Below are 26454 nucleotides of genomic sequence, written 5' to 3' on the forward strand. Positions count from 1 at the left end.
GGAGCACCCAGGAGGTCCTTCAGAACGCTGGGCAGCCCCAGCGTGTGCCACCTCAACCAGAAGGTTGTCCTACGCTACACCAAGAGTTCCCTCTCACCCCAAACCACCTCTAAAGGGTTCCAGGGCGTGGCCTGACTACACTCAGTTCTGGCTTGATAGAGCCCTCTAATAAAGCACCCTCTGAACTCTCCTCTGGATGTAGTTGTTGTTGTTGTTCAACCTATGTTTTTGTTTGTCTCATTTAAAAGCTTATTGAATTCTGACACTGACTCAGTGTCACTGAATACTGTAGTTTGAGTGAGACTAATCACATTTTCTCTAGGATTTGTCAGTGATTAATAGGTTGATGTAATCAAGACTACAATAAAGGTCATAATCAGTCAAACTTAAGTCTCAGTAAATGTTTAATGCTCATTTGATCGATCTTGATACGATCATTTGTATTACCGAACACGAATTTGTGTTGGATTGATCAACTGTCAGTAGAATGATTGGTTATGGGAACATAGTTGGACGTTTAAACACAAATTCAGTTCACCCTGGCTGAACTTGTGACTTTGAACTGGAAGGGAAATGCCAATCTGATTTCAGACCATTGCTACCGTGGCAATCCTTTCCAGTGCCCTTAAATGTGACGTATGCAATCCGTTTCCTTCAGCCGACGGTGAGTTACAATGTTGCACTGTTTATTAGCGAGATGTAAAATTAGGTGAAAGGTTTCAATTCTATTTTCTTTAATCTCAGATTGAATAGTCCCAGAACTACATTCACGTCATCACGTTTCTTAAACGAGCTGCAAGAATTTGTCATACATTTTGGTCCAATCGATGATGTAAAGAAAACTTTTTGACATCAGCAGTAGCAACTATTTGTCTCAATACGTTTTTATTGTGATGCTTTTAGCCTATGTTTGTCAATGCTAAAAGAGAAATGAGAAGGAAGAACGAAAGGGCCATATACATTTACGCGCTCTTGATCAATCAGTCGATTAATCATCGGGTAGTTGGAGGCACACATGCCCGTATAAAACGGCATCATCTGACGACACTATGCCTCGCACATCAGAGTTGAAGTGATGGTCACATCTCTGTTTTGCGTAGTTAATGATTGGCTGGTTATCTCGTACTTAGTACTTGAGCGTGGAGTTTGGAGTCTGCCCTCCTGATAGATAGAACATAATTAGAGTACCTTCAACTTGCCTAGCCTTTCTTTTTGCCCGCCGGGTGACTGTTCAGTCACAAACGTTTACCTTCTTCTAAACATCTGGTAACAATAAGAGCACGAGATGTTTACGCTGCTTGTGGTCTTGCTGTGCGTAACGTCCTTTCTCTCTGAATCTACCGAAGGTGAGTGGGTTTACCGGCGCATCATCATTAGATGTAGATTAGAGTTAGACTATTCCATAGTCGTACCAACTAAGAGCAAATGAGAAGCCAGCTTCAGTGGCCTTGCATCGGCCTACACAATAGAAAATCACGTACAATGACTGAATATGACTACACTTATGGAAAGGTAAACTTTCTCAAATGATGAAAAGTGTATCTTAGAAAAGTGGTTTTATTCTAACAACCTGTGTGGTGCTGGTTCCTTCCCCTATTGGAAGACCACTATTTACTCAGTGACTCCAGTCATTTACAGGCCTGTGTCTAGATAAAAATGTAACGTGTCACTCAACATGGAAAATCTAAGTGATTGCCTCAACTATTTGCTCTGGCTGATGATGAAAACGTATAGAGAATCTGTTTAGCTAAGCTCAGACCACACACTTCAGTAAGTGAAAGGTGATGCAATCAGAGAGTGACACGTCAGTCTTAAAACCTCATGTCATCCCTAATAGAATTTTGCGTTCTATTAGTGTCCAGGAGTTGTTTTTATCTTGTCTTGCAACATGCCCTGTTAAGCGTGTAAGACCGCATACGTCCAGTGCAATCTTGATCCTGGTCATGAGGTCAAGTTACAAGAGCACCGCTAAGGCTCATTGTTCATTACATTGAAATACATAATTGGCAGCAATTTAAACCACCTCCGTGAGCAATTCATCACAAAAATGTAGATGCTCATGGTGTGTCTGGTTAAAGCATACCTTCTAAGTAAATATCACTGCCTGTTTTTTGAATACTCAAGTACACAAACCGAATAGAATGGCGTTAAAATAGTATCGACATCAAACTTTAACAGTTTTGTAACAAATCATACTCATCTAGGATAACAGTAACCACAAAACGACTCACTTAACCGGTGTGTATATATCCTAGGGGATGTAGGAGTATGTCTGGGGAATCTAACCGGCTTGTCTTCCTCTAATATCATGCTGCTTCCTGTGTGTTGTTTCAGGTGCGGGAGCAGTACCCAGATTGAACAATGACCGGCTGTACAAATTCAGCTACTCCACTGAGGTGATACTAGACAGATCCAGGGCCTTGCGAAAGGGTGGTGCTGGCTTCAGGATCTCCAGCAACGTGGATGTCAACCTAGTGTGGAGGCAGGCCGGTGACTTGGAAGACCAGCTCATTCAACTGGAGGTTTGTTGTCATCGATGACACCATTGATGATAAAGCTCAATTACAACCTCGTAGATGAGATGAGATCAATAGGATGATTAAATGAACCCATGTGTGCAGCGCAGCAAGAGTGCATGTCTAGATTTAGTCATGGGCTACTGGAAATATTTGATAGTCCCCCCCACACTAATTTTGTATTGACAAAACCTGCCATTTATACAATGTTTCTGTCAGTTTGACGTGGTCATTTCGTTTTTCCTGCGCAGATCTCCAATGTGCGGGTTGAGAATGTGGCCCCCCGCTCGGCAAAGGATAACATCTTCCAGGGCTCCACGACAGAGGGGCTCATGGGGGACAGCAAGCTGGCCTCTCTGCAGAGGCCGTTTCTGGTGCACCTGAGAAATGGAAAAGTAGGTCCTGAGTTTCCGTCAAAGATGAATACAAGGAATTGAATTGGAGAGAGACCTATGAATGTTGCATCCTTTTCCAGACACGTTACTGTATGTGTGTTTTCAACGATTCATAAAGCAAGAACAATGATTCAAAAATCAGGGTGATCTTTGGAAAATTGACACAAAATCTTTGCATCCCATCAACCATTTTACGTGAGACCTGATAATACTGAAAGGTTGAATATTATGTGATGATAAACATTAGGCTATTAAAAATGCATTATCAGCATATATAACTTTGCCTTTGAACATATCACACCACTGATCTGCAATGAGTCACCGCAGTATCATCATGATCTTCAGTGTTTCATTGATTACTATCCTTATTGATGTCATAGTATTAAATGGACCTGTATCTGACCTGTATGTGGTGACGTTGGCAGGGGATAAACTGGAAAGCTCGTGAATACGGGCAAAGGTCAGAGGGTTGCGTGGGCGGAAGTGTGCCAGGGTTTTCCTTGAGGTCTGGTACAGAGGGAGGAGGGGAAAGGGAGAAAGAGGAACATAGAAATGCCTGAAGGGCACTTTGTAATGGGCCTCCAGAATGTGATTGTATCTTGTTTAGAAACAGTTTTATTAGATGCCAAAGATAACACTAGATTAGATTAAAATGGTCATTCGGATTTACTACAGCAGCTAGAATGTTTGGTGACAGACATGTCAGTTTTTTACCCAAGTGTCATTTATTGTCTGTGACCTTTACACTTTTGTGGTGTACTTTTGCATCGTGTAAGTTCATCTCCCACAATCACTCCCTGATGTTTAATAGCTCGCCTTTGTGTGAAAACATGAGTAGATAAAATGACACTCTGGACACATGAGGTCAAAGCAGGTGACATGTAGATTTACATTTCATAACATTTGTTAATTTAGCAGACGCTTCTTCCCAAAGCGTCATACCAATAGAGCGCCCTGTATTTTACAAGACACCTTGCAATACATGCATGTCTTGACTGAATGGATGTTACTTGACGTTTATTACCTTAGTTTGTAATTTAGTGTTACTTGTATCTCATCTTAACTTCAAAGTAGAATGGTCCTGATTGCAGAAGGACATTCACTTTATAAAATAGAGTTTGAATCTAGTATTTTTAGGCATTGTAGGTATTGCGTGGACATCAGGTAAAATGTCCTGTCTGAGTTGGTCTTTTCCTTGTTGCGTAGGCATTTCACGTGACCTGTTCTGATTGGCTCCTTGTACAGGTGAAGGCTTTCTATTCCTATAGGGCGGAGCCTGCGACCGTCAAGAACCTGAAGAGGGGTGTGGCCAGCCTGCTGCAGTTGCAGCTGACTACTGGAAAGACAGTTGAGGTAAATTATTTGATGCTTACATATCTATTAAATGTACTGTCTTAATTTTGCTAAATCTACCGCAAGGGCGGTTTGATGTGTCTGATGGACTCATGTAATTGCCATGGGAACAGAATGATGTATCAGGAAGGTGCACAGTGGAGTACAAGGCTGCCCAGGGTCAGGTGACACGCACCAAGATTCTGAACACCTGCAAGACGACAGAAACTGGCTTCACCACGATCAGCAAGGTTAGCCAACCAAATGGTTACAAAATGGTCGTCATCTGGACAGACGACATGTTGTTTGTCATTTAGAAATGGGATACTGATTTGACTCCAGCTCTTCTTAAAATGCACAAATACAAGCAATTTATGTTCTTCCCCCTCACCCCTCTCTTCTTCCTTCCATCCTGTGTTCCTTTACCAGGTGTTGGGTGTGAGCAGGAAGTCAAGCTCAGTAACAGTGTTCACCTTGGAGGACGGCTTCATCAAGTCTGCTGTATCTGAGGAGACCCACTTCCTGGTAACCAATGCTCGGCGCTCCACAGGTGCCAAAGTTGTGTCCAGGTGGGTGCATGTCGAACCTAACTGAGCTCCAGCGTAGACAATCGAAAATACTCAATTTGATAGGTTCATAAATCCATGTTATGAATTAGACATACTGAATAGTTCATACTGAAAAGTATCACATTTGTTTTCCTCAGACAAACCTTGACACTGGTCGAAATTGAGGCTGGCCCCCTGGAGGTTGCAGGGAAAGATGTTACTGCAGTCGTCAAGTCCCGGGACGAGAAACTGGTGGCTGTGGGTGTGATGGCGGGCAAGGTCAAGGCCCAGTGCAAGGGCTGTCCATCGGTGAGGGGTTACACAGAGCACACACAGTTTCTGTTTAGAAACGATGTGTATTTCCATCGATGTACCCTGTAATGCTAACTCTCCTGTCCTTCCCTACCCCCCTTCTCTCCTCTCCTCCTCTCTCCTCCTAGCTGTGGGAGCACTGGCAGGCTGATAAGAAACAGCTGGAGCCGGCCAGCCTGTCCAAGTCCTCGGCTCCTAGGAGCTTCCTGGCTCTGATCCAGAGCATCAGGAAAGCCTCCAAGGATGAGATCCTCCAAGTGCTGCAGAACGCCAGCAAGTCATTGCTGTAAGCAGAACCTCTTTCCGCAAGCTCACTGACCTCACCCTCTCGTTGCACTCTCTCAAAGTATCCTCTTGGCACTGTCCCTTTTTCGCAGTTGGCTGAAGCCATAAACAGTCACTGAATGGCCGAATGCTTACACAGCATGGGATTGCTTTGAAATGTACATTTGCAATTAGTGAATACATCACTGAGAAGAATCCAAACAAAGCAGTCATCTCTCAGTCATCCTTTTCCTCTTTCCTAATTCTTGAATCCCCCCACCCTTTTTTTCTCTCCCTTCCCCCCCTCATGTCTGCAGGCCTCAGGTGGTGGACGCCGTCACCTCCTCCCAGACTCCCGCCTCGCTGGACGCCATGCTGACCTTCCTCAACTTCACAGACCCCAAGGGCCTGGTCCTGCAGGAGAGGTTCCTGTACGCCTGTGGCTTTGCCTCGCACCCCAATGAGAGGATGCTCCAAGCCCTTGTGGTGAGTCACTTCCTCCTACGGTTGGGTTTCTTAGCGTTTAGCGGCACACAAAGCTGTTGCCAGGCTTTCCCCCATTGCCTTTTTGACAAGCTAGAGTGCTGATCAGACCATTGTAGCTAACCCAAACCATGAACATGGTGTCTATCTTTACTTAAAAAGGGGATACATCTCTGCTTTTACACGTCATTGTTCTTATGGTTGTTTTGGTAGAACAGTTTTAGCAAGAGCCTTCATCGTTAGGCCTGTCTTTCCTAAGTTTTTTTTATTAATGTGTGGGTATTATTCTAAATGGCAAGGTTTGTTTTTTCCCCAGGACATTTCCAAGAAAAAGATTGGCAGTAATGACATCAGAGAGTCAATGGTGATCATCATGGGGGCCCTGGTGTTCAAGCTTTGCCAGAAAGGACAATGTGATTTACCGGTGAGCTCCCTGAAAATGTTTCCTCTTCTGACATGGGTTGCCTGAACACAAATCTGTTCATTGACAAGTGATTTATAAATAGCACTCAATTAAGTTATTTAAATGTCATGCCCATACATGAATCCATATAATGGGTTCTCCTCCTATGTCCTCCCAGACTGTGGTGGAGGTGAAGAAGATGATTCTGGAGGGGCCCGACAGTACAGACAAGGAGTCTGAGGTCCAGATGTACCTACTGGCCCTGAAGAACTCTCTGTTGCCCGAGGCCATCCCACTCTTCACTAGATACACAGAGTCAGAGGTGGGGGCCTATAGCACCATCGCCCTAACCACCCTCCAGCGATACGATGTCGCCCTCATCACCGACGAGGTAAGGGTCAGGCAGGGTTTGAGGAGTTCAGTCAGATGAATATTGAAATTCCCATTGCAGAATGTTAATGCAGTGCACATTTCATTAACTGCTAAACATTTATAATAATTTTTTATCTGTGATTTGAAAGGTTCTTCATAAATGTACAGATTCATCTAATAATGGATCCCTACCTATTCACATATGATTTGAGGAGTGAAATGAATAAAAAATCTCCAACATGTCCATGCAGGTCAAAAGGACGGTGAACAGAGTGTACCACCAGAACCGACGGGTGTATGAGAAGAATGTGAGGGTGGCTGCCGCTGATGTCATCCTGAGCAGCAACCCTTCCTACATGGAGGTCAAAAACATGCTTCTGTCCATCGGAAACCTGCCGCATGAGATGAACAAGTACATGTTGTCCAAGGTGCAGGACATCCTGCACTTTGACATGCCTGCCAGGTGGGTTTTGGATAGGATTACATGAACGGGACATGAGAGAGTTGGCTTAACAGTAAGCTGTGTGTAAATCATGTATGGACAGAAAGGGTAATGCTAACTGATGAATATCAAGCTAGACAAAATGAAATAGATACCAGGGAATCTCCAAAGTATAGGTCATTGATCTCCATTTCTTTTGTTTTCCAGCAAAATAGTTCAGCAAGTTATGAAGGACATGATTTCCCACAACTATGACCGCTTCTCTAAAGTTGGGTCCTCCTCTGCGTACTCCGGTTACATGGCACGTAAGTGACATTCCCTCTCTCTGAGCCCCCCCACCACCATCAGTCTCTGAACATTCATGTTGTTTGTCCAGTTGAGTGTAAAATCGTGCAATGACTACAAATAAAACAAGGTAATAATAGGAAAAACTTCAGGCCCCGGAATGTGTTGATGCATTTGCTGCATGCCAATATACTGACATATGGAATGGCGTGGTTGCCATTCTGTGTCGCGGCAAGCGATTAAACCACTCGCTGTTTGCAGGTTCTGCTGATGTCACTTCCACCTATAGCTTGGACATCCTGTATTCTGGCTCAGGAGTAATGAGGAGGAGCATCATGAACATCTACGGTGCCACTAACGACGCGCTCCTCCACGGTCTTCAGGTGAGGCCTACCGGCACACCGTACCTCGGGAACCCTCCTTTGGTTCGATGCAAATCCTCACGAGTAGCACGAGGGAGATTACAGTGACACTGACATGTTCTCCTGCCTTGTTGTTCCTCCAGGTGGCCATCGAGGCCCAAGGTTTGGAGACGCTGATCGCGGCTACGCCTGACGAGGGGGAGGAGGATCTGGAGTCGTTTGCCGGGATGTCCGCTCTGCTCTTTGATGTGCAGCTGCGGCCCGTCACCTTCTTCAAGGGCTACAGCGACCTGATGTCCAAGATGTTCTCCATGTCAGGAGAGCCCATAAACGTGGTGAAGGGCCTGATCTTGCTGTCGGACCACTCTGAGGTATGCGTGCTCCGCCACTGTCTTAAACAAGCTGTATCAACCTGTGTACATCTTGACAGTTGTACTGAGTTGCGTAAGGGTTTAACTACAGAAGATTAAAAACCCTTTTAAATGATCATTGGCCAGACAATTATCGCCATTGCAGATTGGGTTCATTGGGTTGTATGGTTGAATGCTTTTGTGCATTTCTGTCAAATTTGTGCATTACATGACTGACTGATTGGAAGTTGACTCTCTCGAAACCCTCCCCCCCTTTCCTGTTCTGCAGGTCATCCAGCTGCAGTCCGGTCTGAAGGCCAGCGCTGAGTTCCAGGGAGGTTTGGCCATCGACATCTCAGGAGGCATGGAGATTAGCCTCTGGTACAGAGAGTCCAAGACCAGCGTCAACAACAGGTAGGTCCAGGAGACAGAATGGCTGTACTGTTTTTAGGACTTCTAAGGACTGTGTAAGATACTTTCAAGGTGTCTCACTAAAATACTGATAATACGATGTATATGAACCAAGACATAGGCAAAAGGCTTTGTTGACATTATTTAGTGATACCCTTGGCCAATGATGTTAATGGGAACAGCAACAGTGATGAAATCGTATTTGTTAAGACTCGGAACTTTATATGGTCTAAATTTGCTATTTGCCTCATGTCCCTGGTGGCACTGGATGAGGTCCAGAACGGTAAACAGGGACTATTCATGTCTGTCTAGCCAGTTGGGTATATGTAGATTGACGACATCCTTTAATTCAGCCCTCTTGTGTGCCGTCTGTCTGTCGGTGTTGTCGAGGTAAAAACAGGGGCTGATTACATCCGTCATGCAGTATTGTGTATATCACAGTACCAGGTGATGAAAGGGTTTCGGAATTGAATGAATCTAGATTGGCCATCTCAAGTTGCAACAGGGTTACTTGCCTGCCTGAATAAGTCCTTCTGAAACTAGAGGGCCCCATTTAGGCACTATAAAAAGTGTTACTGTAAGATACTATACTTGAATATTTAAGTGCTGCTGTACAGTATGTGACATAATCATAACCAGGAACCTTCATAGAATATTGAAACAATATTTTTATTCGAATGGGTAACATTAAGGGTAAGGCCTGCCCTACATGCCAAAGTGGGTTGGAAAATGTGAATCTGATCCAGTTATCCTATAGCCTAAAGTGATTTTTCTTCACTTGGGCTGCTGTTTTAGTTTTATGGTGTTGCTGCCAGCGTGGGTGAATGACAGAGGCAGTTGTATGGATCACTGCAGTTGTACCTCTCTCTTCTGATAATAGGCCAGCAGGCTTTCTATAGAAACAGAACAAACCAGCCTGGCATGACATGCCCCTACAGATAAACATGCAAAGATGGCTGGTGGACATCCTGTTACAAAATACAGAAATAGAGACCTAGCTGAAATTTAAGGGTTGTGTTGTATGTGTAGAAATAAGTACAACAGAAGAATAGAAATAGAATAAATTTATTTTAGGAACTCTTAACGTTTGTCTCGCGAAAGATATGTACAAATCTCTGTCAAACACAAGCTATTTAGATGTTGAGGCGTGTTCAGTGAAACAAAATCATGAAAAGGCCCCAGAAAGCCCATGGTTCCACCATGGCCTTAAGTAAAATTGTTTCGAGGTGGCTGTTGAGGATATCGCTATAGTATTTGGAGATTTATGACAGGCCTTCCCAACAGTCAGAATTTTTGAACTATTTCCTGTGCAAACCGTTCCGGTCTACAGGGGGGCTCTGGTGGTCACTGGGAATGTAACGGTGGACATGGACTTTGTTCGCACTGGAATGGAAGTCAGCTTTGAGACAGAGGCATCGCTGGACTTCGTCACAACCGTTCAGTTCTCCGAGTATCCCTTCCTGGTGTGCATGCAGATGGACAAGGCAACCTTCCCTTTCAGGTAAGCCCTGCATCGACAAGTTCTTGGCTCCATCGAGCTTTTGTCCATTTATCTTATCCAGAAGAACAGATCTGGTAGATGGAAGCAAAAAAAAATTGGAATGGAAGAAGTTCAGAATGAATCTATTATAGGACTGAGCTATAATTTATGAAACATTTTATAATAAAAACGAATGATTGTCTTCCTTCTTTACAGCCAATCCTTCAGTAAATATGAGAGTCTTCCATCGGGGAAGAGTTTTGTGTCGCACAAGACAAAGAAGCAGCTGGTGCCAGGTTCTGAATTCCCCCTCCACCAGGAGAACTCCAACATGTGCAAGAGAGTGTTTGAGTAATACTGCTAGATAATGTGGAAATCTCAAATGGACAGAACCTCAGGGGGCAGGATATTGACCTTTGAGTCCTACTTGACCTTCTCGCTTGAGAAATATTTATTTGTTAAAAAAAAAAACATTTAGGAACACCTATCACACCACAGGCAAAAGTAGTGTAATAGCATTGCCAGAGTTGTGTGTTTTTTCAACCAACACATGCAATGTTTACATTCTTAGGAGTTTTGAAGCCATTTTTAATAGCCTTTTGCGATTTTCTTCTAGATTTAGTTGAATATCTTTCTCCCAAATGGTACATGTAAATATGGTATTATGTTTCCCATAAACGACACTGTCCATTTGTTTGTGGATTAAGGCATTCTTTTTGTTTTATTTGTGTCATTTATGCTACGTCCAAAGCACAGACAACTAAACAAAGTATCTTAAATGGATTCTCTCAGCAGCAGCTAAGGTATTTGAGAGACTACTGGAGGACCAAATCATGCAGCATTAATTCAATTGTATTTTTGAAGTTGAATTAATTGTTCTTATATACTTAAAACTGTAATGTCAAAACAATGTCTATCAATAGAAAAGTGAGTGGTCCTATTTACTGGTATCTATTTTTCTCCTACTGAGATAATTGGGGCGCATACAGAAGACCTTTCCATGATCCCTAATAAATGTGAGTTAGAATAATTATTTCCAAGTGACAATATGCATGCCTGTAAGTATGAAGACTTGTCCGACAGCAACAAACTCCTGTTTCCTTAATGTGTTAGGTAGGTAATTGACCAAAATAAATGGTACACTGGAAACCTCTAATCCCCTATACCTCTTTGGCTTGTATGTGTATGCAGATGTTGGAATGTACATACCATGTGCATTTATGGTAAAACAGCCATGTGTTTTTATAACATTTATGAATAAAGATATGGAAACTTATATGTAAGGTGTTTCAGATTACAGCTGTGTGTGTGTGTGTGTATATCTGTGTGTGTGTGAGTGTTGTATGTAAGAGAGAGTGAACCTAAGAATTGGGTAAAGCCCTCAATTTGTTGACCCAGGTGACTCACTAAATCTCTTTGCCTCGTCTAGTGTCACAGTTATGACATAAGAGCCCCTCCCCACACTGTCATCCGGGCACAACAACTGGGCTTCGATGGAGATTCTTTAGGAATGGCAGAGAGCAGCTGGGAGCGGGCGGGTGTCTGCCTGTCTCGCCCTCGCCAAGGCAACCAAATCAACACTCTGATAAACTGTCAGGTTGAACTTAAGCCTTGTGCCCCGGGTAAAGTTTCAGCACAGCAGGAGATAGCTAACCTTGCACACTGCCAGACGGCAGATCTTTAATGAGTGTGACTCTCAGGGTAAATCAATGTGTTTCTAGTAGGTTCTACTTCTCCTTTCTACATGGGTGCCCATGTCTCTTGTACTTGTCGGTCCTCTGTTTGTGTCCCTGTACAGGTTTAACTCCTCCCATTTTCCCCTTCCCCCCCATTTGGTCTGACTGTATAAGTAAGAGTACAACAAAGAAAAAAGGGGGCGTAGATAGGCAAATAGTTAGTCATAGGGTTAGACAGCATGCCTGTTCTGGAGCACTAGGGTAATGTGAAAGGGGGGGGGGGGAATCGAAGATAGAGCTGACAGGCTCACATTTGCTAGACAGGGAAAGAAGGGATGATTGTCGGGGTCAGCAGGATGTGGGATGAGAGTGGTGTGATAAGGAACATTTTAGGGGGTGATTGAAGCTATTGCTTTCGAGAACCAGGCATAGGAGGAAAAAACCTCAATCAAGAAGCAGTGCTCAGAATTGTCTGTGGAACCATCGGCATCCTCCTGTGGACATTATTGGACCTGCAGATGGTAATGTGTGTAATTTGACACAAGATGGGGATATGCCAGACAGGGTTTCCCCTTTGGCAGCACAGTTTCCCCAAGTTTCATAACATTAGTATATGCTGACCAGGTTGAAGTCATGTTGCAATGCATTCATTGCCTGTACAGTAGAAAACATACACTTACCCACTGAACTAACTGTTAGCGCTACTGTCTGTCATATATTATTATTATTTTACGTAAAATGTCAGGATTACAGAATAGGATTTGGACCCATATTGGCATGTACAGATTTCAGGACATGGACACAAGTTTAACCTTTGACCTACCTCCTCACACATTATCATATTAAGACAGTGACAATTTAATACAGCTTGCATTTTTATTTTTTCTAAATACCTGTAAAGGCTTTCCAATTTACAAAGTGCTCATTTCAGTCCAGTTTCCTGTCAATATCTCATCTGTAAACGTGCAAATATTGCACTGGTTCTTCTAACAAGACATCTCTTCATTGTCAACCAGACCTCTTACACCTTCTGAGTCAGCCACACTTAAGTCCACTGAACACATATTTTACACATTGTGTGACACTGTGATCGATTTGGCCACTAGTTCACCTACATTCTCTTTCTTTATCTTCTTTTCACGTATCTGTCTTCAACTTTTCATTGCCTTCCAAAAGCAAGCATTAACACAGTAGTCTCCTCAAAGCCGTTGGGTTTGTTGGATGTTGTCAAATTTGGACTTGGCCAATAAAAGCAATTTCTTTCAAAAAAGGGACATAAAGGTACAGTACACCAATCAGAGCTATGCTAAGATGTTAAATTATACATCAACAAGAAATTGGTTATTCTATACATAAAGTACACCCTCTGTAATCATAAACATTTACTGCTACATACATTATATTGCGGTTGTCCAGTTATTGTTTGTGTTATTATTTGTGAGACGTTCATTGCCAAAGTTAACAGAGAACAACATAGAGCACAGCATGTTTCTGAGAGTATTATGTTACTTTCATTGCATTGTTACGTTGGTCGCTTTTAAACAGAGCATTCAACTTCACATTTAAAAGCACAAGTTAACATGCTATCCATGAAGTATGCACAAAATTGGAGTTTAAAGCTTTGACATTCAAAATAAAAGCTATACAATCAAATCAGTGGCTATAAACGGTCTATTCATAATTCAGACATGGTTTCAATGTGGCCTGCCAACTGTTAACCTATGTACCCAAGAGAAGGTACATGCCCTCAAGATAGAAATTCTCTGTTGCATACGTCTCAATATTTCAACCATTCCATTAAATGCTAAACATCAGACAAGAAATATATGAAAAACATGAGCACAGTAAGAAGCTATGATTGACAATATGTAGGGTTTATATTTATATTGTATGTTAAATGGCAGGTATGTGTTTTATGTATTTTTATGGCGGATAGAATAACAATGGTTATCTATGTCTCTTATTTATTTTACAAAGAAAATTAAGTAAGAATTGTTTCTGATTTTGTCTGCTGTGCTTGTTTTCTGTAACTTTGTATTCTGTGACTCTAACCATTCCAATTAATATAAAATGGACATACAAGTCCTCAGCTTGGTAATTATCATTTGATTGATTCAACTTGGTGACCATCAGGTACAATGGTCCAAAGTGCTGCTTGTTTTAATGAATCCCATTAAGAAACATGTACAAAAGAGTCAACAACTGACCCTGAAATGATAGTATCATCAGTTGACAGTAAGTACTTGGTAGTTTGTGAGAGTTGCATCTGTTCATCTTGAATCATTAGTAATTTAATTAATAATTGAACTGACCAATCATGAATAATATTATTAGTTATTATCACTGCCCTACTTTCATATAAAAGAGAGGGTAGCCAAGATCATCTATGGCCCAGTTGACCACAAACTGTACCATCACTGTACCAACCCACATTAACTGCATTATCGTAAGGCACTGAGAATAGTGTTGTTGCAAGGACATAAATACATTCACTTTTGAACGTTTCAGGTACGTACACTGACCAGCAGCTCCAAATACCTGCATGCTACATTTGGTTAAAGAAGAAATAACAGCAAACGACAGCATTTGTCATGACCACATGGAACTCAGAGAGCACCAGGGGTCCAGATGTTGCTATGCAACATTGTTAAAATCAAAAGGAAACACAGTTTTAGACATGTGGGTCTTTGTAGGCCTTGATTGACTATGTCAATATACAGTGCCCTCCAAAAGTATTGGAACAGTGAGGCCAATTCCTTTATTTTTGCTGTAGACTGAAAACATTTGGGCTTGACATCAAACGATGAATGTGAAACCAGAGATCAACGTTTCAGCTTTTATTTCCAGGTATTTACATCAGGATCTGATGCACAAATTAGAAAATATCACCTTTTTGTTCGAACCCACCCATTTGTCACGTGAGCAAAAGTATTGGAACATGTGACTGACAGGTGTGTTTTGTTGCCCAGGTGTGTCCTATTACATACATTATTCAATCAATAAATACCACTGAATGTCTACACTCAGGTTCAGATTGGGTAAGATAGGTTTTGTCTATGCAGACTGTATTCAGAGGTGAAAACAACATGAAAACCAGAGCGCTGTCTTTGGGTGAAAAACAAGCAATTGTGAGTCTTAGAGAAGATGGAAAATCAATCAGAGCCATTGCAGAAACATTGGCCATAGCCAGTACAACCATTTGGAATGTCCTGAAGAAGAGGAAAACTACTGGTGTACTAAGTAACAGACGTCGAACAGGTAGACCAAGGAAAACATCAGCAGTTGATGACAGAAACATTGTGAGAGCTGTAAAGAAAGACCCTAAAACAACTGTTAGTGAGATCAGCAACAACCTCCAGATGGCAGGAGTGAAGGTATCACTATCTACTGTTCGCAGAAGACTTCATGAACAAAAGTACAAGGGCTACACCAGAAGATGCAAACCACTCATTAGCAAGAAGAATAGGAAGGCCAGGCTGGAATTTGCCAAAAAGTACAGAGATGAACCTCAAAAATTCTGGGACAAAGTTTTATGGACTGATGAGACAAAGATTAACTTTTACCAAAGTGATGGAAAGGCTAAAGTTTGGAGAAAGAAAGGAACTGCTCATGATCCCAAACACACAAGCTCATCTGTGAAACACGGTGGAGGTAATGTCATGGCTTGGGCTTGCATGGCTTCTTCTGGGACGGGCTCATTAATCTTCATTGAGGATGTAACACATGATGGCAGCAGCAAAATGAACTCGGAAGTCTACAGAAACATTTTGTCTGCCAATTTAAGGAAAGATGCAACCAAACTGATTGGCAGAGCCTTCATCATGCAGCAAGATAACGACCCAAAACACACTGCCAAAACAACAAAGGAGTTCATCAGGGGCAAGAAATGGAAGGTATTAGACTGGCCAAGTCAATCTCCAGACTTAAACCCTATAGAGCATGCATTTTACCTGCTTAAGAGGAGACTGAAGGGAGGAACCCCACAAAACAAACAACAACTGAAAGAGGCTGCAGTGAAAGCCTGGGAAAGCATCAAAAAGGAAGAATGCAAAAGTTTGGTGACGTCAATGGGTCACAGACTTGCTGCAGTTATTGAAAGCAAAGGATTTGCAACTAAATATTAAGTCTTATTCACTTAAATATGTTTTAAGTATATCTGTTCCAATACTTTTGATCACATGACAAATGGGTGGATTCAAACAAAATGTGATATTTTCTTAGTTGTGCATCAGATCCTGATGTAAATACCTGGAAATAAAAGCTGAAACGTTGATCTCTGGTCTCACGTTCATTATTTGATGTCAAGCCCAAATGTTTTCAGTCTACAGCAAAAATAAAGGAATTCGCCTCACTGTTCCAATACTTTTGGAGGGCACTGTATATATTTTTTCATCATGAAAAATGGGGAGAAAAACAACACTTGTCACTGAGATTGTCAATATATTATTGCACATATAATTTCCACTAAAATGGAACCATTTATATTGAAACAGCAAATCTCCATGTTGCCTGTAATCACATTTGCTGGCTGCTTGCAAAGTCTGAAAACACACACATACACACAAACTTGTAAGCCAATTAAATAGTCACCAATCTCCTGCTCCCTTACACGATAAGTGTAAAGATCATTCTAAAACTCATAGAGGAGGTTGTCCCCTAAAAAGCTTTGCGTAGCTGACTCCCTGAGCCCATCTCTGCTTGGGAAACCTTAGCCCCAAGTACAGTATAGGACAGACCTATCGCCCCCTGTACAAACCACTAGGCATGTGGAGAGTGCCAGGGCACGGCCTCAGTTATTCTGAGACACATTTGGTGAGCCTCTGTTCTCGTCTTATTTCTCCAATCGTCACATTTGCTCTGGCATACAAGAAGGATGTCGCAAAACACATCCACATATATATATACACACATATACTGTATATATATATACAAATATACAATCAGTCATACAGAAATTGGGCTAGCATGAACAGTGTTGTGATTTAAGAAACATGGAGCTGAGCTTTTTCAGATGAAGGGCCAATAGTCTTTTAGAAGAAAAGGGTAGAATTATTTAGAGATGAAGATATGACTTCTAGATGGCTCCAAGGATGATGAAAAGCATGTGGTTCAGTTTCAGATTGATGATTGAAATACCTCTTCTGAATTTACTTGGATCAGATGAAATGGATCCCACGGCCACAGATTAAGATGCATGAGGGAGTGAGGGAGTGAGTGAGAGAGAGAGAGAGAGAGAGAGAGAGAGAGAGAGAGAGAGAGAGAGAGAGAGAGAGAGAGACAGAGAGGTAGGTAGAGAGACGAAGAGTGAAATTGAGAAATAAGGAGGGTTGGAAGGGAAAGGGAGAGACGTTTTCATAATTATATCGTAGGAACTATTCATTTTTATTGACTGATATCACTAAATAGAACACTAACAGCATTCACTTGCTGTGGAAATATGTACATCAGGTAATAGAGCAGATGTAAAAAGGACCATTTTACTAATTTAAAGTACTTCAATCAAACTCAAAACATGTTGCGCTCATACATATTTAGGGAGTAAACAATAACTTTGCAATACTATTTCCTTTTGAATAACAATATTGCAGTTACAACACTGCTTATAAAAAAAGGAAGCCAATACTCTACATGGGGCTCCATCAAAGCTGTGCCAAGTCACTATTGCAGAAAGGCTGCGGCCTGAAGGCATAGTTTTACAGGACAGAAACTTGTTGCAAAGACTAAAGGCAAAATAACTATACAGTTGAAAGTGACGAGCAGTGATGTGTGAAGAGTTTCAAGCGGAATTTAGGGGATGGAGGAAAAAGGAAATATTGGAAATGGGTTTAGGGCAGGACAGGCTCCTCAGAAGACTCCTGAGAAGGAAAAGATAAGAACAGTGAGGCAACATGTGCATGATGCAAAGTGTACAAAGCAGGTCACACAGCTAAAGAGAAAAGGCTTGGCATGCGTTAGTTATGCATGCAAGTCTGGTATGCCGAAAGGTCCAAGTTGCAAAAGTTAGAAAGAAACAACAAATGTGTGTATGTCAACAAAGTATGTGACTGTAGGTCTTAACTGTCCTTTGAGATAGTCCTGGTCAGCTCCAGTCACTGTCTAATGAGTAACCAGTGTGCTGCCAGTAAAATGAAACTCCTGGCTTAAAGTCCATCACTTCTCTTTAAGACTCACAAGACTGTTGTTGTATTGAGTTTTAATAGTTGTCTGGAAACATGTTGCTTATACTACCTCTTAGCAAAGGATTGCTTGTAAAACGGATAACCATATCGCAGGGCTTCCCTGATTAAATGGTCTGAAATGACATCAATGCTTTTTATTTCCTGTTTGCCGACATGCATCTTTGAGGAACTCACATACAAGCATTGAAAACATATCAGACTGAGGAATGCATTTTTTTTTAAGTAAGGGGATTAATATGAGGCAGGTTATAACCACAGCAAACCCATGCCTCATTCTGAGGCAGCACCATCAGAGCACGGTTGTTTGTTTATGTAAGAGTTGAGGTCAAAGGTATTTCTCCGCCTCTGCTCCTCCTCCTTTTGAGAAAAAGGCAGGGAAGGGAGGGAGGAGGAGGGAGGGAGGAGGAGGGGAGGGAGGAAGAGGGGAGGGAGGAGGAGGGGACTATAAAAAGTTGACCCCACCGCAGCCTCACTTCCAAAGCTCCCGGCAGCTAGCTCTGAACCTGATCCCTCGGAGCAGCTGTCCTCTCCCTGCATCAGCACAACAAATACTTTACATTGCCTGACCTTTCCCTCTCCGTCGCTATCCCAGCCATGCCTGCCCCCCCCCCCCCTCCGCTCTCCCCCAGCACCTTATCTCACCACCAGTGAGCCCTCGACACATTTTCCCCCAGCCCCCCCCACTCAGCCCCCCCACCCAGCCCCCCCACCCAGCCCCCCCACCCAGCCCCCCCACCCAGCCCCCCCACCCAGCCCCCTTCATGCCATTGGCACAGCACCACCGTCCCGGATCACCCCCACCACCAGGACCCCCTCTGCCGCCACTCCAGCTGACATGTATCCCTCCTTTGGATCAAAATGCTGACACATTAGCTGAGAATGGGTGGCCCCAAACTGTCAGTGTTGGTGTGTGAGACCGTGCGTGGGTTTTTGGAAAAAGAATCGTGAAGGTTTACTTTTACCTGAAGGGGGGAAGTTTAGACGTGTCGCACAACAAAAGTCATTACACTTGGTGCGACAGGCTAACTATTGTTACATATAATGTGCTGCTGAGCTTACAGTACATGTGCAAGATTGTTCCATTTAAAGTGTATCTGATTCAGAATAGATGATAATGGGATTATGATTATACAATTTACAATTAGTCATTTAGCAGACGCGACTTACAGTGAGTACAGGGACATTCCCCCCGAGGCAAGTAGGGTGAAGTGCCTTGCCCAAGGACACAACAACATTTGACACGGCGGGGAATCGATCCAGCAACCTTCTGATTACTAGCCCAACTCCCTCACCGCTCAGCCATCTGACTCGATAATCAATAATTATATATTGATTATAATTATGATGATTACAGGGGAACATCTTTAAAACATACTTTTAAAGAACTAGTTGGAACCCAAGGTTAAGTCTAAAACATGCCACTAAAAAGAAAGAAGAGCAGACTGTATGCTTCTCTGCGGGTTCAAACCAAAACATCCTGAGCTTTGTGTGGCGTAAAGACAAGCACATTAAGACTGGACCGTCTTGTGAACTATGATAGTTCAGGTCACCTTTATGTCAAAGCCCAAGAATACACTGTGTAAACACATGCTTGTGTAGCGTCATACAAATAACCCGCCGGTGTGTAATGCAGAGAAGAAGTAACACAACTGTATGTCTCGCCACAGACAGATCAGGGCTGATGACCCTACCTCCCGATCGAGCAAGGGCCAGCCAGAGGACCTACCACCCCGGTCGAGTTACCCCTGGGGGTGTCAAGAAACTGGGCAATGTCTATTAACGCCGACACCGCCGCCAATGGCTGCTGCATTAGCGCCATTCACTCCAGTACAACGCAAACATGGTGGCCAACATGTTGTAGCATATCAGATCATCTGCAGTGAAATGACATGCCTCCTCTAACATGAAGGCTGGCGCTGGTCCAGACTCAAGAACGCTAACATGGACAGCCTCTTGCCATTACCGTCGCAAACGTGTGAATGCCTGGAGAAATTTATCACGCTCAAATGATTGCTGCACATTCTGTGAACAAACGACTTCTTCCTGAATGAAACATACAAATTTGAGCGTTTGCCCGTGCAAGAAGATACTGTACACTGCAACTGGAGTGCAAAAACATGTTAGCATTTTAAATAGAAACGTTTTGATTTGGTGTCTACCCTTCCATACTGTGGTCTTAATGTAAATGTAAGTAAGTATTAACACTGGATACAATCACGTGCACTTGGATGGATTGTCATCAAAGAGGTTAAATATAATTTACAAAAGAGGCCTTCTCCTAAGACTGACCTATTCACTTCATCCTGACCATGTGATTTGACATGGTCAAGATGTCTAGGTCACGTCATAGGCTAATAGCAGTCAGGTTACGTTGGGTTTATTTTGGGGCAGTCAAGTGATAAAAGCATTTCAAGACACTCCATGTTAGTGTTTTGTAATAAACGGTATACGGTGGTCCTTTTATGAGCCCATGAGATCATATAATCCAAAAGCACTTACGTGTGTGCTACTTCCTCTGTGTTACCGATGCTCCACCACAAAGCTCATGGTGGTGCCATCGAAAGAAGGTGGGGCGATGATCCGGGGCCCCTGCTGCGTTGTGATGCTGATGACAGGCTTTCCGTCCGAGGTGGCAGCAACGCCCCTGGCGGTGACGTGTCCCCGGCTCACGGGCAGCACCGGGTGCTGAACGCTACCTCCGGTGGCGCTGTAGTATGGGCTCTCCGCACCAGTCATGTTAGCCTCCTTCCCGGCATGCGGACCTGTGTGCTTTCCATGGGGCTTCTTACTTGCGTTGTCATCCTCCATCCTGGACAGTCCTTGGGCTGACACTGTCTGGGTAGGGAAGGCGGGTGAGGGGATGAAGCTCGGGTAGATCATGTAGGTGGGCGCAAACGCCCCTGGGCTGAGTGCCAAGGGGGAGATAGACATGGGCACAGGGGTGACGGGGGTCATGGGGTTGATGGGCGGCTGGTGGGCTGGCATGGGCACTTCCACGAACTGTCCAGTCTCGGGGTCGAAGAGGCGTTTAGTGGCAGGCTGGACCGGGGTGTCCACCAGGTAGCACTGACCGGTGGTGGGGTCCAGGAGCATCTTCCTCTGGATCTGCTGGTAGGAGTCCGCGCCCGATGGGGTGGGGGAAAGGGTAGGGATGGGGGGGGAGAAGCAAAACACGTGTGGCTGGGGGGGCTGCAAGGACACTGGCACAGAGTGGTGGTAGATAGTGGCCGGTTGGGGTTCAGGGAAATGCGTCTCCATGACAATAGGGGTATGCCTTAGGGGTAGAGCCGAAGGCTCGCATCTCTTTGTGTCATCGATATTGGTTTGAATGATTGCGGTGGGGTTGCCACTTAGCTTACGGTCTTGGCTTGGAAACTTGATTTCACCTACATAGCCTTTCACAGGTATAGTCAAATAGTTTTCAGATTCCGGGTTGCCAGGTTTGGAGGACTGTTGTTGAGCACTGATGTCTGTAGGGCTGGTTTGGAGCCTAACCCTGTCCACTGGGGCTCTTCTTGATGGGGATATTTTGAATGACAGTGGGACTTTTGAGGTATTACAGCTGATGCTTTTCATAGGGATAGAGGGAGTTTGGGTCTGAATTCCACTTTCAAGTGCGTTGTTATGAGTAGAGCTTGTGCTGACTGGTGTCTGATTATTATTCCATAAATGAAACACGCTTTTGTTACTAAAGGTTTTACTCTGCTGTGACTGAATTTTAAAAGTATCCTCATCATATGGGACATGTATAATTTTCACAGTTTCTTTATCCTCTCGTGCGTTGCGTGTTTCTGTCATGTTCACCAATGTTTGAGGTTCAAAATGTGTCAGTCTGTCATTACCTGATGCTCCACCTGGCTCCTCCTCCAAGTCGGCTTTCGCCGGGCCACCTTGCTCTTCCCGGGCAATGAGTGACAGAACGTGGCTGTCGGTGATGGGTCGAGGAGCCTGTGTTTTACGTTTCCACTCATTTCTGTCAAACACATAAAGCTGTTCCATAGTTTTTACAGCAGCCTTCAGTTTCTCTAGAGCCGCTTGTTTGGGGATTTTGGTTTCAGGTTTCCTTTCTCCAGTATCAGACGATTTCTCCTGCCTCGTTTTTGCCGTTTTTGTTTCAATATTGAGCTGAATTTCGGATTGATCGGGGTTGGCCTGTTTGGAAAAGACAGGTGCAACTCGGCCCGTTAATCGAAAAGGGAATGAGGTTTCGTGTTTGGCATTTTCCGGGGGAACTTTTGGAGATGATTGGTCAGCATCGTTTTGTTTGCGTAACGGCGTATCGGACAACTGGGCTCGTTGTTTCAAATTGCTATTATTCACAGACTGACACTTTATCACGATTGGAGATGGAGATGGGGTCTTATTTGTTTCCTTCTTTGAACCTTCATTATTATCTCGAATTTCTGCTGATACAGGAGGGTTAATTTGGGGCCTTTGTTCGCAGCTATCCAATGAAATAGACGGATATGAACTTTTAACCAATTTGCGCACATCCCTCACCTGATAAATGGGAGTTTGGAACTTAACCTTGTTGTCTCTAATATCCCTGACTGTGAAGTGTGGTATCTTGTCCGACACAGCCAGCACATGACACTTGGAGTTACCTGTTGTCTTCATTGGGTTTACAGTGGTATAACCTATCTTAGGAGTCAACAAGTTTGCAATGTTTAGAGGGCAAAGTTTGTTTTCTTTTACGCTTCTCAGGCATATTTTTATCTCAGGCAGCTTTGTTGTGTTTCCATATCCCCCCATACCTAAATGTCTCTCCCCGCCCTCTTTAAGACTCAGGGGCGCATTCATCCCAGGTGAATGTTGAGACTGCTGCTCTCGCGCTTCCTGGTCTTTAGGAAGAAGCTGAGAACTTGGAACGAACAAGTGAGACAATTTTGTTAGCTTGCTACTTACAGCTCCGGTGTCCAGTTTATTCCCCTCTGTGTTATTTTGTGTTGAGGATGTGTCACCCAAAACTTCATCGACTTCAGGCTCCTTTTGAGGCTCCTGCTCCCCATCCTTCCAGGATTTGAATGCACTGTTTTGACTACGGCTAAGCGGTCCTCTCGAACTGTCAATTGGATCCTTTTTTATATCAAGAGCTAGCTCAGTTGTCGGCCGTGCGCCTTCTAAAGATTCGGTCTCCGTGTCGCTACTTCGTTCTTCTGAGGTGTCACAAGAACCGGGCCTGCTCTGTTCCACCTCTAGCTCATCCAGAGAATTAGGGGTGAATCCCGAGCTTGTTTCTGAGGACTGTCTTGGCAAGCCTCTCCTCAAGCCTCTCTCTCTCATGTCTTGATCCTTGCACTGAAAGCATGGGGAGTGAGTGGGATATGTGTCTCGTATTTCACCCCGCTCCATTTTCCGCTCTTGTTCAAACTGCATCTTTTTGGATATTACATTTTTCAAAAGGCTTGAGGCGAAAATGGCCTTCTTGTGTGTGTCTCCCATGCTGTCCACAGCGTCACTGTGTTCGTAGCTCGCTTCACACCCTTGCCTGCCTGGCGCGATGCCCGTAACCTCATCCTTGGAACGTGATCGTTGCGCATTTTCGGGACATTTTGGAAGCCTTCCTCGTTCAGGTAACCCTGTTTCAACATTACAACGAAAATTCAGTGTTTCTGTCAGTGTGATAACCTCTCCCTGTCCCGGTTGACCTTTCAATTGAATATTTTTTGTGGACGAGGATTCTTGTTGTGAACTTGACATTTTCTTATTCAAAGCATACATTCTGGTTTGGGGAACTTTCTTGTTACATGTAGACTTGCCATTCCTGTTTTTTAACTCGGCATGTTTACTAATTTCTAACTGGGCACTCTTATGTGCGAGAAGATTATTCTCTCTTCCATGTGACATGGTGCCATATTTTAGGTCAACATATGCCGACCACTTGTTCAAGCCAAGGCTGTATTCTGACATGGAAGACTCGCTTGAAGTGCTTAAATTAATGGCATCAAAATAGGGGCATGCCAAACTTCGGAAAGACTTGGCGGTTAAATTACGCACCTCCTTGTCTGCATCGTCGAGTTCACTGATTGAACTTGACGCACCGCTGGAATACTCATTAATATCTTTCCCCCTTAATTTGGTAGCGAGGTGCTGGCGCCCTGGGGCGGGGATAAAGTACTGGGCTCTGTCGCATAATGTATCCGCTCTGGCGTCAGTGCTTGTAAAAAATAAATGACTCCCATCTCCCATATGTTTGGTATGATAGCAATTTTTTTCATTCTCATTTATATTATTAGAGTCGTTTATGGCTCGAGAAGAAGTCTTGATGGACAAGTGAATTTGGCCTGACGGATTCCCAATACCGTTTTGGTTTTTGAACGCGCTTTCATCTGAGCTGGCGCATTTGTCCGAGTCACAAAGATCACTCTCCTGCTCGGTGCTGACAACTGTACCTCCGGCGCGTTGGAGTACATTATTATTTTGCGCCTTGCTACTTTTTACTTTCGTCTGACACTTTCCCTCCACAATCAAAGTCCCCTCCACTGTTTCGTCACTTTCAAAAGAGGCATAATCCACAAACGAGTACACAAGATTATCGTCCTCCAAATCCCAACAGGTTCCCCGTCCAAAGTCAAAATCGACATCATGGTCGAGCTCCGTCAGTTGGATTTCATGAGTGGTTATGTAGTGGGACTCATCCTCCACTGTGTCAGGCTCACAGGGCTCTGCCTCGGAGAGCACCACGCTCGCCGCGTCGTCAGACTCACTTTTACTGTTTAAATACATGTCCGTATATTGTAATTCCTCACATTCACTGCCGACATTTTGTAGGTTGTTATCATGGAACTCAATTTCAGGTTGGAACTCTCTTGTGTTCCCATTTTGAAAGTCCACATTGCAGTTGGGAACTCCTGTCAGAGACGTTTCTACGGGGGGCTCGTCCACAACGGCCCTGTCAGTCCATTCGCCCTGTGAGTGCTCCTCATGATAGTTCCCTGAAGATATTTGATCAACATTATCATCAAGCACGCGAACTCCGGGACTCCTGTCTCCAGAGGTGTCACTGTTGCATTTGAACACAGCGAGCTGATTACCTTCGCCGGTAAAAGTCACTTTCACAGTTTTTGTGCCCTCTGATTTCATATCAAGCAGGTCATCCAAATCAACGTAATTGGATTGGAGGCTTTTTGTGTCAGGTTGGCACTTGTCCTTGTAATTATTGTCGACTGGGAGCAGCTTTCTGTTTAGTCCAGTGTCTTCTTGGTAAATGAGAGTTTTCTCAACTGCTTCCATTTGTCTGTTTTCTTACCGTTAGATGGTCTTTGTTTGCGATGTTATCCAGACACGGGACGGAAAACTCTGCGCGCATGAGAAGCTTGGGAAAGCGAGAGAGACAGCTCACGCAGGGAGGGGAATGGGGGAGCAGTGGGGGTGAAGGTTGAGGGCGAGAGTCAATGTAGAGTCTCCAGGAATTCCCTTCTCTCTGATGTAATTATATGTCCTCGATAGATCTTCTATGGAGTGTTTGCTCTCACACGCTGCTATCTTGACAACAGTTGCTTGTGTTGTGTGACGCTTGTCTTATTTTGGATGACATTCCAGTGACATAGGCGGAGTCCGTGGTCAAAACTTTCCGCACAGTAAGTGTGAACACAGAACTGTCCATGTTTAAGAAATGCACAATATATTCTAGTGCGGTGAACGTGCAGGCAGCTGTAACGAATACTCAACAGCAGGACGGTGTCGTGACCTGTGGATGTCGAATCTTATACTTGAACAATTATAGCGCTTACACTGCCCTGCAAGTGTCAGTAAATGAAATAAAATGGCCAATTGATGATCTAATGACTTGAGTGTGTTCAAGTAGACAACGAGCAAATCCTCTCCCTACAATACATCTTAAATCACATTTTTATGGGGTTTGTCACAAATATAGGGCAAATTGATTGTGTAAACGTAATAGTAGCCTACGTTACATGTAACTTGGCATTATGCCCATTTTAGGCTACTTGTCTGTTTGTGACTGATAGGCTAATTAAGTTATATGATGTGTTAATAATTACATGTGTTGTTCGTTCACTGTAGACGGCTTTGGCAACATTGTTTAACCTGAACATTCATCACAATAAAGCATAATGACTTGAATTTAATTGATTGTGGAGCTGCAGAACGAGATTTATTTTTAACAGCTGGACGCAAGACCCCAACCACTTTGCTACAGTAGACGCACAATTGCCAAGTGAATAAGACACACAAGTATTTTTGTACGCACGCATACATCCTGAATTGTGATTCTAGTGAGGAAAAGTAAGCTGAATAATATTAGACATGCGCCTATCGCTCAAGTCAATAATTTAGTAAAGTTGACAAGACAACAAAGATAGCTTTCAGCACCTTTCTTGTAAGAACAGCTCCTTTTTCGTGTGAAAACGAAACAATTGTTGTTTTATCTTTAAAAAGCCGTTAAAAGCAGATTTAATGATTTGACATGATCGGCTATTGAACTATATTTGCAGATTTATTACATGAGCTTTTGGCTATATTGTTTATTCGTGTTGATTGCTGAAAATGTGCGTGTAGCCTAAAATAAATGCAACCTAGGTTTGTACGTGAAGAAAGTTACATGCGGAAGCTCTCCAAAATATTTCACAAATTTAGAGTCGCACTGGAAACACCATGATATAACCCCCTCTACTCTTTCTAT

The 26454-nt window shown here is 43.5% G+C and overlaps 2 protein-coding genes across 2 annotated transcripts; one reads left to right on the forward strand and one right to left on the reverse strand.

Moving 5' to 3' along the window:
- Positions 1-1117: 1117 nt before the first annotated feature.
- LOC124483869 (microsomal triglyceride transfer protein) lies at positions 1118-11210 on the forward strand. Its single transcript, XM_047044451.1, has 18 exons — positions 1118-1346; positions 2335-2522; positions 2768-2911; positions 4157-4264; positions 4378-4494; positions 4673-4812; positions 4950-5100; positions 5232-5389; positions 5685-5853; positions 6167-6274; positions 6432-6644; positions 6877-7088; positions 7275-7372; positions 7614-7735; positions 7858-8085; positions 8354-8478; positions 9806-9976; positions 10172-11210. Exons 1-18 carry the CDS (start codon positions 1286-1288, stop codon positions 10308-10310), a joined length of 2652 nt encoding a protein of 883 aa, XP_046900407.1. The 5' UTR covers positions 1118-1285; the 3' UTR covers positions 10311-11210.
- A 4745-nt stretch (positions 11211-15955) lies between these two features.
- LOC124483866 (uncharacterized protein C4orf54-like) lies at positions 15956-25287 on the reverse strand. Its single transcript, XM_047044448.1, has 2 exons — positions 20310-25287; positions 15956-17486 (listed from the first exon to the last, which is right to left on the reverse strand). The coding sequence occupies exon 1, from the start codon at positions 25041-25043 to the stop codon at positions 20331-20333; it is 4713 nt and encodes a 1570-aa protein (XP_046900404.1). The 5' UTR covers positions 25044-25287; the 3' UTR covers positions 15956-17486; positions 20310-20330.
- Positions 25288-26454: the final 1167 nt, after the last annotated feature.

Source organism: Hypomesus transpacificus, chromosome 22 (assembly GCF_021917145.1).
Source record: "Hypomesus transpacificus isolate Combined female chromosome 22, fHypTra1, whole genome shotgun sequence".
NCBI classification, from domain to species: Eukaryota; Metazoa; Chordata; class Actinopteri; order Osmeriformes; family Osmeridae; genus Hypomesus; species Hypomesus transpacificus.

Coding starts and splice junctions, on each gene's coding strand:
- LOC124483869 (XM_047044451.1), top strand. CDS start 1,286: ATGTTTACGCTGCTTGTGGTCTTGCTGTGCGTAACGTCCTTTCTCTCT. Junction 5,854..6,166: donor GGATGCTCCAAGCCCTTGTG/GTGAGTCACTTC, acceptor TTTTTTCCCCAG/GACATTTCCAAGAAAAAGAT. Junction 6,275..6,431: donor AAGGACAATGTGATTTACCG/GTGAGCTCCCTG, acceptor ATGTCCTCCCAG/ACTGTGGTGGAGGTGAAGAA.
- LOC124483866 (XM_047044448.1), bottom strand. CDS start 25,043: ATGGAAGCAGTTGAGAAAACTCTCATTTACCAAGAAGACACTGGACTA.